General features: G+C 33.2%; 1 protein-coding gene across 4 annotated transcripts in view; it reads right to left on the minus strand.

The window, feature by feature from the left end:
* Positions 1-13710, minus strand: part of LOC103575836 (diacylglycerol lipase-alpha) — a 47532-nt gene that overhangs the window by 14078 nt on the left and 19744 nt on the right. The window contains exons 6-13 of one of the 4 annotated variants that reach the window (XM_053739124.1): positions 12928-13256; positions 12426-12621; positions 11542-11730; positions 11185-11475; positions 10891-11120; positions 10757-10780; positions 9329-9461; positions 9151-9270 (exon numbers count right to left, since the gene is read on the minus strand). In XM_053739124.1, coding sequence (XP_053595099.1) covers positions 9250-9270; positions 9329-9461; positions 10757-10780; positions 10891-11120; positions 11185-11475; positions 11542-11730; positions 12426-12621; positions 12928-13256 — 1413 coding nt within the window. In that variant the 3' untranslated portion in view covers positions 9151-9249. Of the gene's footprint in view, positions 1-7729; positions 9462-10756; positions 10781-10890; positions 11121-11184; positions 11476-11541; positions 11731-12425; positions 12622-12927; positions 13257-13710 lie in introns of those variants that run through there. The other 3 variants (XR_008403715.1, XM_014440097.2, XM_014440096.2) reach the window with 3 other exon arrangements.

Genomic DNA, 13710 nt, shown 5'->3' on the forward strand with positions numbered 1-13710 from the left:
TCAGCGAGTTGGAATAGAATTCGATACATAGAAGTGCAGAAAAAACTTCATGCTTCTCCAGTATTCGATACCCTGAAGGTTAACTCTCAGCTGGTAGGTGTAATCCAGAAGGCATATTACCATACGTTATTGAAGCGCATGGATGAGATGGCTGGAACGGTGACGCATGGGTTGTTGAAGCAACGGCAGAAGCTGAAGGAAGGGCTGAAACTGCTGGCATCAAAACATGCGAAGGCTTATGAGAGCATCAAGGAAGTTTTTGTAGGGGATTCGGCATTCAAGGAGCTGCAACAAAATTGTCAGAGATTCCTTCGTCAGAGTCCCATTTATTTGATGAAGATCTCTTGTCAAAGTTTTTGGATCAGCGAGGGGATTTGACTAAGGTTTTTCTAACTTTTCGCCAACCCTTGAAGGACAAACCCTTTTACGGAAATAGAAATAAATATTCTCCGAAATCAGATATTTCTGGTGGTGCTTCCTCCAAAAAATCAAGACCCCAATCGTCATCTAGTTCTTCCTTTCGTAAACATACGTCAAGAGACTTTCGAAAGGATTCAAAGAGGAGTAACTCCAGTAAAAGGAATATTCGATCCCAAAAAGCATGACTACTCGTTCCAAGGTGGTCAACTGAAGCATTTCATTCCCCAATGAGCTCCGGATTACATTTTAAGATAATAAAAGGTTACTTGATCCCGTTCGTCAAAAAACTAGTCTCGATGTCATTTCCCAAGGAAAACAAGAAAAGGTTCAGGACAAAAGTTTCTTTTCGAATATCAGGGGAAATAAAGGAATTGATCAAGTTGGGAGTATTGGAAGATTCGGAGTGCTCGACCGGTTTTATTTCTCTAATGTTCCTTATACCAAAACCAGATGGCTCAGTTCGACAAATTTTCAATCTGTTCCAGCTAAATCAGCATTTAAAACCAAAGAAGCTTCGTTTAGTAAACCAGCAAAAAGCCCCGAAGTTTCTTCAAAGAAACTATTTTCTAGTAAAGGTGGATATTTCTCAGGCTTATTTCCACATCCCAATAAAGAAAAGTCATCGTGGTTTTCTCTGTGTGGCGTACAAGGGTCAAATTTACAATTTTACTTGTCTTCCGTTTGGTCTGGCAACAGCTCCCCTAGCCTTCTCCAGGATAAGCAACTGGCTAGCGAGTCTGTTTCGTCAGTTAGGAATGAGAGTGCTAGTGTACTTGGACGATTTCTTATTTGCACACCAGGAAGTAGCGGTACTGAAAAATCAGATTCAGAAGGTGATAGAGTTCCTCCAAATTGTAGGTTGGGTAGTGAATTTAAAGAAATCGGAGTTAGAATCAACCAAGGAAATCGTCTTTCTGGGAATCAAATGGAACACATAATCGAATAGAATGTGGCTACCCGAGGACAAAAAAAACCGCATTCTCAGGGTAATTCAGCAAATCAGAACGTCGAGGAAGTGGAACTGGACGATCGGAGCATCGCTGTTGGGACAATTGAACTTTGCGGCGCTGGTGATTCCACTGGGTCGTCTGTTTTCCCGCAATCTTCAGAGAGCATTCAAGAAGCTATCAGAGGCTAATCCGAAAAAGTTCTAGACGATCGCTCCAACGGCATTAGAGGACTGTGTGTGGTGGCAGGAAAATTTACACCAGGCCAGCCTCATCTTCGAAAAAAAACCCGAAATTCTTATGATAACAGATGCGTCGGATCTGGGATGGGGTTTCCACTTGGACGAAGTGATGGAGTCGGGCTGTTGGACGCAGGAGTAAAGAAGCTGGCAAGCTTTCTCGCGGTCTTCCGCATCCGGATTGGCATCTAAGGAACAGTGCAACCAAGATGATCTTCAGGAAATTCGGCACGCCCCAAATAGATCTCTTTGCATCGAGCGAGTCCAAAGTAGTTCCGAAGTATGTATCACTGGATGCCAACGACAGCAAAGCTTGTTTCATAAATGCCTTCAGCCGACCTTGAAAGATGGACCTAGCATGGGTGTTTCCTCCACCGCCATTTATCCCTAGAGTTCTCCAACACCTGAACGAAGCGAAAGGCTTTTTTTTATAGTGGCTCCTCGGTGGGAGAAAACATTTTGGAGAGCAGATCTGAAGAGCAGGAGCGTTGCGGCTCCGTTTCTCCTGTGGAACCTGGAGGTTCACTTAGTCGATGTGTTGACAGGGTTGCCAACCCCGGAGGTCAAAAATCTTTGTTTAGAGGTTTGGAAGGTACGGGGTGGAATGAATCGACTTCTGGCTTGAGTATACAGTATGTGGATCTGGTTTCATCTGCATGAAGAGATTCGACGTGGAAAACTTATGCTTCATCTTGGAAGCAGTGGAAGCTATGGTGTAAAGATAATAAAGTGGTACCGAGTAGACCAGATCCACAGCAGTTTGCTTCTTATCTTTCTTACCTGTTTAGGGTTAAGAATTTATCTTAAAAAACAGTTTTAGTTACAAAATCGGCGGTTGGTACTCTAGTTGATCCAGAAGGAGAGGCAAAGCTGTGTTCACATCCAGTAGTAAAATCCATTTTAAAAGTTATGAGTATTCAAGAGGCGAAGAAAGTGATTTCCCAAAAGAGAATTTGGAATGTAGAAACTATTATTGATTGGCTAAAGAAAAATCCACCAGATGAGCAGAGTTTTTTTCGAGGTTTCAAGATACGCTGCTATTTTATTATTGTTAGCTTCAGGCAGGAAGATTCATGACCTTACCTTATTATCTATTGCTCCGGAGGGTATGATACTCGAAAAAAATTCGATTGTTTTTTGGCCAATGCTTAGGTCAAAAACTGATTCAGCGAATCATCGTCAATCAGGCTGGGAATTAAAAAAAGCGAAAGAAAAATAATTCAACTTGGTTTATTGGATAAAAAATCTTGTCAGCAAGTCGTAGAAAGGCGGTTCCAGGTTTGATGAATCTTTTCGTTTCAACTAGAGGAAAAGTTAAGGCAGCATCAAGAACGATTATAGCGGGTTGGATTAAAATGATTTTCTCGGCTTCAAATATTAAAGCAACCCCAGGTTTGGTGCGTTCAGCGGTAGCTTCTTACAATTTTGATAAAAATGAAAGTGTGGAAAATATTTTAAAACGGGGTAATTGAAGTGGACCGAAAAATTTTTTCAAATTTTACTGTAAGTTTGTTAAAAAACCCAAATCAAATAAGAATGCGTTATTTACTGCGTTTAATCCAATGTAAGTTTATATTCAATTAAAATAAGTTAATGATATAATAATTATTATTGTTCCGGTTCTTTCAATTAATAAATTTAAATTTATTTAATTAATGAAATGTATTTTCTTTAGGAAACCAATTGTTTTCCATTATAGGTTCTTTTAACTGTTATTAGTATATAAATAAAAACAGAGTTTCATTTTCAGATCACAGTACGCTCTAGTGCTGGCAGAATCCAAACACCTCTCCGAAAGGTCAGGCCAAAGGCATAGACCTGAAATATACACCGTTTCCTACCCCGAAGGGAGAAAAACGATTATTTCGGGTCTTGCCAAAGGCTTGACCTGAGCAAGGCCTTGCCGGCTTTCTTCGGAGTGGTACTGAGGTTCAGATCGCGAATTGATCCGTAAAACAAATCGCGCTAGCCGACAAATAACTATCAAGGGCTAAAAGGCGGGGAAATGGACGGTAGGTAATCTCCGAAAGGTCAAGCCTTTGGCAAGACCCGAAATAATCGTTTTCCTCCCTTCGGGATAAAAAACGGTGTATATTATTATTCTAAATAGTTATATTTATAATCTAGATGGTAACAGTTAACATCCAAAATTATAATAGTTACAAAATTGAAAAAATACACTGTAAAAAGACCGGTGTTAAAAATGGACTCGTTTCAACTCCGCGCGGTGTTAAAGTGAAATTACACCGGTGTAGGAAGCGTAATTCGGTGGTGTTGAAATACCGGTGTAAATGCGGAGTAATCGAGGGAAAAGCGGAGTAATACCAGTGTAAAAGCGGGGTAAACTGCATTTGCTTGGAGTATCAACTTTCTAAAGCTTACAAAACGCAAAAATTTCTTCACACACGCACATGCGCACACACACACTCAAACTCACGAGCACACACACACACGTTCAGGCACACGCGCACACACATATGCACACACACGTGCTCACACACACTCATACATATGCACACACTCAAACACACGAAACACACACAAACACGCACGCTGTTCAACTGTAGGGATCGAGTAAGTAAAAATATGCCCAAAGTAAAATATTTTAACACCAAGAAATGTTATTTAACACCGGTAAAGAATATTTGCACCGGCGGTGGCGTTATTTTCACACCGCTTTCGGTGATGAAATTTAGCACTGCAAATTTTAACACCTACACCGCTTGGACATCCCAGTTATTTTTTATAGTGTATTATCATCCTGATAGTAAATATTAGCAACCTGATAGTAACTGTTATCATCCTAATGGTAACTGTTACGAAATTTATTGCAGAAGTTATCATCAAATAATTATTAATTCTATTAGAAGAAATTATAACACCAACTATTTTTGCACTGAAAATCGTTCTAATCATTCTAGATGATTGGAATTAAAAATTTAGCATAATAAACACAATTATTTAATTTTTTCCGGGCACGTATCAACACAATATACTTTATTCAACACATGGTTGGTTATTCTGATTTATTACATTTATGAATCTAAGTTACCGTCGTCGTTTAGTGATATAGAGCTAATTGGTGCTAATTGGTACCATGACACACACAATGAACTTTACAAGAGCTCTCCAGACTGAGGGCAATCCCTGACTCGTAAACAAGCAATTATTACTGACGCAGTTGAAAGAAAACCAATACAAAATTATACAACTGCACTTGGAAACAAAATTGGACCACAAAACATTAGATATATCTCAAGAATCGAAATTAATCGTGTATGTATTTACCTAGTAACAAAAGCTTTAGCTGACTCTATTATCGGTCAACAAATATCAGTAGATAACAAAAGAATTTTAATTAGGATATCAGGATACCAACACATACTCAGTTTCAAACTTGATGATGTTGGAAAAATCCCTAGTTCATGGGAAATTAACGTTGAAATGAGAGTTTGGACGTTTTGACCTGATTAATAGTTTTCATTCTAGAGCTGTTTGCTTATGCGCTTGCGGCGAAAAAATCGTTCTTCGTTTATAAAAAATAATCGCACAGGTTTTTTTTCGGGTAACAGTTTTTATCTTCCCGCTTAGAAAATAGAAAATTTTTTACAATTCGGAAACTTATTGTTTTCACGCCGATTTTCAAAAATCGAGATTTCATCAGATTCGACGTTTTGTGGTCCTACTCTTTAAACCTGAATGAGTGAAAACCACTGAAAAACAGTGTATATGCACTATTTTACAGCTATAAGTATACCACTTGGTATACTTATAACTGTGAAACAGTGATCGAATAGTCATTGTTTCAGATTTAGAGAGTACACAGAAAAAAAAATTCTTGACTGAAGGTAAATCAACTTATCAGCTGACTACCGATTTCATGAGGAACGCACTTGGCCTTACAATTTGATAGTATCATGTCTTTCAATGTCTATCAATTTGGAACTTGGTGACACGACCATTGACCCGAAGACAAATCATTCACGACAAAATACTCGCTAGTGCCACTTTTGACATTTTTTTATGTGTGGGTATATTATTTTAATTGCACACACACAAAATTCATGAAAAAAGGGCGCTATTTTCCATACTTTTTTTCTGTGTGGGTATATTTTTGTAATTGCACACACACAAACTTCGTGAAAAAAGGGCGCTATGTTTCACACCCTTTTCTGTGTGTGTACATTGATTTAATTGCACACACACAAAATTCGTAAAAAAAAGACGCTATTTTTTACACCTTTTTATGTGTGGGTACATTTTTTTAATTACACACACAAAATTTTGATTTAATAACAATAATTTTTGTTAGTGTATTATCTGATAGTATATTAATTATAGATATTTTGGCTTGGGACTAATTTGTCTTCGGGTCAAAAGTTACGTAGCCATCAATTCACTTGTTAATTTCTTTCGTGAAAAAAGGACACCTCTGAGGGATCGAGGTGCAAAGTCCCGGTAGGGTCCAGGGGCAAAGTCTTATACAAAATAGAATAAAATTAGTTGCCTAATGAAAAACTTTAGATGTTTGCATCCGTTTTTTTTGGTCTATTTTTGCTGATTTATTTTCTTGAAGTCTATTTATTCCGGGACCAGATTTAAACGAATGGCGTAAAATAATTATATATCAAAATGAAAAAACGTTTCGCTTCATTAGAATTAATATAAAAAGTAACCGGAAATAATTTTTTATCGATTTCGTATTGAATGGTACGTTTTATACAAAGTTGTAAATTAATCGATTATTCTTTCTAATGCATTATAATTATAATATTCCAATTAGAGATAAAAAAAAATTTGGTAAATCAAAAAAAGAGCATGACTCTTAATGCTCATTTGATCGTGGAAAATATATATAAAAACAAAAAAAAAAAAGTCGTGCGAAAAAAAAAAATACACGATAAAAGTTTCAAGGACAATTTTTTTTTCTTTCTATTACACTAGAAATTTAAATTTCGCTTCGAAAAATAATCAGATGTTTTTTCGCGCATGCGCGACTAGTGTGACGAAAGTATATGTGAAAACATATATAGATATACAAAATTAGTTAAGTTCTTTTTATTAATTATAATTAAACGGGCCCGAATTGGATGGCCATTTATGACACACTTCTTCTTTGGTCCTAAAATGATCTTTTAAAAAAAAAAGTGATCCAAATAATGACTTTTTTCCCGAGTTTTTGTGTTTACGGGTTACGGACACTTTTTTTACTGCTTGACGGGAAAATTTTTTTTTACATTTTGATGTTTTGTTAGTTATTTAATTCATCAAATTGGTCTTTATAAGTCATAGAATTAATCCTTATTAAATTCTCTATCCGATGATGTGTAAGTTGATAAAGATCCGTGGGCTAACAAGAGTGGAACAGTAAAAGCAGTAGCGAAAAAGAGGCAAACAGAATTTTTCGATCGTAAAGCACACTCTAATGCTTCGCATTAAGAGTCGTACAAAACCCCTAGTACCGATGAAATAAATGTACGATAGTAATAATTCATTATCATTCTTTAGATTTTATTTTACGTATTTTGTAGTTCCCGTGAATATTAATAAAAAATGAACATATTTTTCATAATAAGTACTAATCGATGCAAATGATTTTAAATTTGTATTATAAGTTAATCGAAAAATTTATTAATCAGAAACTGTGTTTATATATAAAATAAAATTTATATTTTACGATAATTTTACAAAGAAAGATTTATTCAAAGGTATCTAAAGATCCACAAATAAAAAGAAGCAACTAAATATGCAATAAAATACTGTAGCATGATAACCGAGCGATAACAGGAATATTGGACTAAGGAATTAAAAATTAACTAGACACTCAACAATTTAACAACTCGAATTTTACTTCAACGTTAATTCTATTCATCTGCAAAATCATACATAATTATACAAAATTATAAATATTCTATTAACTATTAATATTAAGAATAATGTAGCATTTAAATAATAATAACTCAATAAAAATAATATATATAAACGGAGAAAAACGGCTCAAAGAATATTTCAGAAAATAATAAAATACTTGAACAAATTTTTATGATAGCATATCAGATAATAATAAACGAAAATATAATAATTATAGTGCTAGCATAGTAATTTTTGAAGTCTTTAATTTTCAATATAAATTTTTATAACTTTTATAATTATTCTAGAGAAAATATTACAAAGATTTAAAAAAATGAATAATAAATTACAAATTATGATCCACTTATTTTTATTATTCATAATTTTATGATCATAACATTTTAAAAATAATAATCTTTGTAGTACATTTTATTATATTTATTTAATTTAAGTAAAAATTATTAACAATTCGATAATAAATGTAAAGTTTAAGTAATATTTAATGCATCCATCATTTATTTTTTGATAAATCAGTAATAACATTTGTAATTAATTTAACCGCAGCTATTTATATTATACGTATATATACAAAAATTATAGTACCGGCATAATAAAATTTGTTGAGTGCTCTATAGTAACTGTATTGCTGCAACGAATTATACAAATGAACATCATGATTTTCATTTTTTGTCCATGAAATATTATAAAGGAATAACAATTGTTACCACATGTACTATAGTTTTTAATATTTGAATAAAACAATCGGTAAATCGATAAACACGTGTAACTAAAATGTAATTTCACTTAAGATCTACCACTTATGTGAAAAAAGGATTTGCCAACAATTTACGAGGACCAGTGATCGCGCCCGACACTTAGAAGAAAAAATGAACTTTAAAACCTGACTCTTTAATCCTGCACCATGTCACTAACCCAGTGGTTCTCTGTTGGGAGTCAAAGCTCACAATCTCTCTTTCTTTTTTCTTGAGGATTATAGCTTACTACTTTTTATTATGCTGGCATTATAAAAAATAAAAAGAGGTTGAAAGCAAATGTTAAAAGTAAATAAATAAAGATTACACTAATTAAAAAAAAAAAAGTGGTCTGTTTCAAGTTTGGTAGACTAGCATAGTTAAATTTGATGTATTGTTTATTGTTATTTTATGTATTTTTGAGTCTCATTTTTCTCCATGTATATATACTTGGACTAGCAAATAAAATAATCAAATAATAATGTCAATAATATAAAATAATATTGCAATCACATTTTGTTCAATAATAATGTAGACGATAATATCATAAATAATATTACAATTAACATAATTTAAAATTTTTAATTACACTATACGCCATGCGGTGCTGATGATAAGAACACATGCGGCATCATTGATGAAAAATTTTACGGTTTATATATCGTTATTTATTCTTATGAATATACATAAGATCCATGTATATTCATGACAATTAATGAAGTATAACATATTAGCAGATCGGTAATAGTTTGATATGAATGATTTGAATGTTATTAATCCAATTATTTATATTGTATATGATAAAATGGGAATAGCTAAATTGAAAATTTACGTGATTTTTCTAATTAAAAACTATTTAATGTTTTCCATAAACTTCAACATCAACAGTAATTGGATTATTGTTAAACTCATTTGAATTTATTGCGTCATTGATTGAATGAATATTTGGATTTGTAAAATTTTGTTGAAAAGTATGATCGGTATCGATAGTTATTTCTTGATTATCCGTCGTTTCTTCAAGAGGCTCATAATCACCGTGTTTTAAAGAAGAGCCACGACTTTCTAGTATTCGCCTATTTTTAAATTCTTTTTCAGATTTATTTCTCAATTGAAAACTTACCTTATTAAGCGCCTTGAGCATATTATCTGGCATGTGATCCTGTATCATTACAGGACTAATGAGAACTTCATCAAAATCACCTGGCTCTGCCCATAAAGCTTGATAAACAGGTTCTCTTTTTCGTAATAATTGCCTGAAATAAAAACAAAATTCATATATTTTTCAAAATCTAACGAATATAAATGTTTATTTTTTTGTATTCAGTAAAAAATTAGAAGTTAATTACAATGAATCTATAAATACAAGCTTTTTATTCAAGGCGAAAAAAATTTTTCAATCGTAAAGCACTCTCTGATGCGTCGCATCAAGAGTCGTGCAATAAATAAACAATATTGAATTAGAGATTTTGAAATCTTACACGGAATCAATCACTGGTTTTAATTGTTCAGTGCCGGGATCAAACCCATGTACTGAACAACTAAAATCATAAATATTTCTATAAGAACCCGGACCTTCAGTCTTGACGTCTTAACCACTTAGCCATTGTGGACCTATACCTCAACCCCAAAAATATGGTACTAGATTTACGATAATATAATATCTCTTTTAAATCCACCAACACGATTGAGCGACCTACTATTAAAATTCATTATTTATTCTTTATATTCTCACTAAGCATTTTGTGTTCATTCTTCCATTATGACATTTGTACAATATTTAGGGTTAATTAAAATTTAACCCTCCAGCAACCAGCACTCCTGTGTTTTTCAGTATCTCGCTTGCATTACAGCGACATCCTATAAATTGAATAGTGTCCTGTATGAGCAAAATGCCTATAACGGGAGTGCTGACGAGTCAATAATGTTCCTTTTAAGATATTGAAGAATCTTATTCTTTAATAATTAAAAAAAAAAAAATCTAATTTTTTTCTCCAACTTGAAATTTGAAATTTAATTAAAAAAAAAATTTAATATGCATTATTTTATCAAACTCTTGTTTTCTAGTTTCTTAAATGGAAAATAATTGTATGAAGAAGTAAAAAAAAATTAACAACACCAAAATCATTAAATTTACATTTTTATAAACTTTCAGCATCTATATAAAATAAAAAAAAATTGATGGCGTAGAAAAATTAATGTATAGTAGTCCCGGCGATAAAGTCGTCCTCCGACTACCATTAGTTAGCACGTATTTCCTATACCCCCACTATCCATTTTAAGAGGACTTTTTCGCCGGGACTACTATAATTGATTATGATTATCAATGCGCGCGTTGTTTTATGAAAAAATAGCCTGGACTTTGAGAGTTAAATATTTAAAATTTCAAGGCAAATAATTTAAAATTCTATTTGAATAATATTTTGTTCTAATACTATTTCTATAAGCTTAATAAAATCTATTTAATGTCAATGACGCGTGCATTTATACCAAAATAATATTGTAATTACTGATAAATTTCTAAATATGAATATTAAACATGTAAACATACCTCCATCGCGATTCATATTTTTGCCTATAATAAAAAAATAAATAAATATTTATTTGGTGATCAATTAATATTTCTATCTTAAGTATTTTAACTTTCATATTTTTACGATAAATATAACAAAATAAAATACTTACTCTCCCTTGTTTGGATGATGTCGAACCACATGAATGATTTTACCAGGCGGATAAAGTGGAGTATGAAGCGTAAGAGCAATACTAGAATCACTTGGAACAATTGTCTGCGCCCTTGCTTGATCTTTGTCTCTTTGATAATCAGCAATACATCCCCCTGCCTCTAAATTTGCTGCGGACGTTGGCACTGAACCACACCCACAGCACATCACAGAACACGCAATAGTCTTCCACTAAATAAATAAGCCGAACGGTAAAATAAAAAATAATTATTTATTATTTTTTTGTTTTTAGTACCTTAGGATCAACACTTCTTTTGATAGCATTTATTAAATCCGCGCGTAGGCTTTCCATTTGACGTAAACCTATCCTCGGGACTACATCTTTTCCAACAACAACTGATGTAATAAACGTTTGGGTATATTGTTGCGCTGGCATACTCAAAAGACCACCCGGTGGAGCATACGAAAAACATATCAAATCTGGGTATTCCTGTCTAAGAAGTATTGCAAGAATTGATGCAGTCCCAGCACCCAATGAATGACCTACCAGTGCCAATCCAAACTGATCAGTACCTCTCTCTGGATTCTAAAATTATTTTTTTTTTATTTAATTAGTAATTTTAAATAAATAAAAACATATTTACGGATTTACTTTGGTTAAAGCTTTTGTAATAATGCCTTCGTTGGATATTTTTTTTCGTATGTATTCAGCAGCTTGAACCATGCCTTTATGTCCAAGCCAGTCCTCCTGTGGTGGTGTTAATGGTAATACTTCTGCTTCAGCATTTAAATCCGTCAAAACATCCTTCATACTAAGTGTACCACGAATACTAATAACAACCTGTAATGATGCCGTTAATATGGAAATAGAAGTTTATATTATCTTCCCATGTAACAATTTTCAAGAAGATGCTGATCAAGGTACTGGTCACAAGAATTTTTGACAGATAGTACACGGAAGGATTAGAACCCGACTGGTTACTGCTCTGCATCCGACTCAGTACGGTGCAGAGCAGTAACCAGTCGGGTTCTAATCTTTACGTGTACATGGACCTTCTCAAAATTACGTACACAAGACAATCTTATAGTAGTCGTACTGTTTTCATGAAAGTATTTTGCGGAAGATCCCTAGGTGTTTACGTCTTTAAATACTTATCAATCTAGCACAAGATATTAATGCAAGATTGTTGTAGGACTTGCACATGATATTGTACAAAAGAACATTAAATATGTTTTGCTCAAGATGTATTAGTAAAATTACTTACACGAATCTTGAGCGAGTCTTGCGCCAGAAATTACTTGCGGACACTAACGCATGTCTTGCGCCAGATCCGCTCAAAAACTCTCATATTACGCTATGAATAAATCTCATTTCTATCTCTGTGTCTTTACCCCAAGATGTGCAATTTAAAACTTTGTAACAGTGTCTGTAGCAAAATCTATAGTTATATAAAGACGTAGACAACTAGTATACTGGTGACCAGGCTTGGGCAAAATTGCTATGATTGTTATATGGGTTTCTACTTGGAAACGAACCTTTTGTCTTGTATAATCTAATGCAACAAAAAATGGAGTTTCTCCAATATCTACATGGAAAGTTGCATAAATAACTTCAACTTCACCTACATCAACCATACGCCGAAGCGCCGCATAATTACATTGGCAGCAATTGTCATCAATTACAATGGCGTCATCATTAAATTTTACACATGGAAAACATTCACATCTTAATCTATTAACAAAGAATCACATAATAAGCTATAATAATTACTATTTTATGGTTCGTAAAGGTATTTTTTGCCCACCAGCCGAAAAATAGCAACTTTCTGGCTGCTGCGCTAAACGGTTGTCACTTTCCGGCTTCGTCGAGTAGAAAAATTGTATACACACCTTGGCCAGTAAAAAAAAAAGCCTCAGATCACATGTTTATCAGCCTTGGCTTCGCTTCGGCCAACAATCACATATGATCTGAGACTTTTCTTATTTGACTAGCCTAGCTGTGTTATATACTATAAATTTATTCGATATGCGTATTTACCTTGTACATAATTGGCAAAGGCCTGTTTTATGATTTATTAAAAATAATGGCCAACCGTAGGCTGCTAAGGCAAAATGCATATAATGAATTGCAGCTTGGAAATGTACTAAATCTCCATCTTCAGTTAATGATAAAAACTTTGTTCTTGGTGTTATTGGAACACCAGAAAGAAATTCATATGTGTCATTTTTACGTTGTTTTACAATTAATTCTCTTTCAACCTTTTGGAATTTCCGTAGCAATACAAGTCCAGCTACAACGTCTGAAGGAACAACATCTAGATCACGAAAAAAATCACTCAAAAGCCTTGCAATATCTGTAAAAGAATTCTGGAAAAATGAGTTTTATTTTAACCATATGAAGTTTATATAAAATATATATTGTATTATTCTTATTATTATAACTAAAAAAAGGCCACTCGGGATCCAAAATGAAAGTATTTAAACATTATCAAGTTTTAAGATAAGATTGAATTTTTAAAAAATTTTTTGTCATTTTTTATATATTTAGAGGTTGAAGACATTCGAAGGTATAATAATTGCAACGAAATTAGTGATAACGTTTCGAATTGAATTCAATAAATAAATATGTGATTTTAGTTTAAGAAAAGGCGATTATAAAAGTATGGTAGTGAAAATTAGAGCTCGTTTGATCAGCTATAATATACAATAAACGAGATTCAACTCTAATGTATTACTTGAAAGTTATTAAACGCTAAAGTAAAAAAATTTTTTTTCTATTCTTTTAATTATTTCAAAATTCATAAAAATATTAAAATTGCTT

This window comes from Microplitis demolitor, chromosome 5 (genome assembly GCF_026212275.2).
Source record: "Microplitis demolitor isolate Queensland-Clemson2020A chromosome 5, iyMicDemo2.1a, whole genome shotgun sequence".
In the NCBI taxonomy this organism is placed as follows: domain Eukaryota; kingdom Metazoa; phylum Arthropoda; class Insecta; order Hymenoptera; family Braconidae; genus Microplitis; species Microplitis demolitor.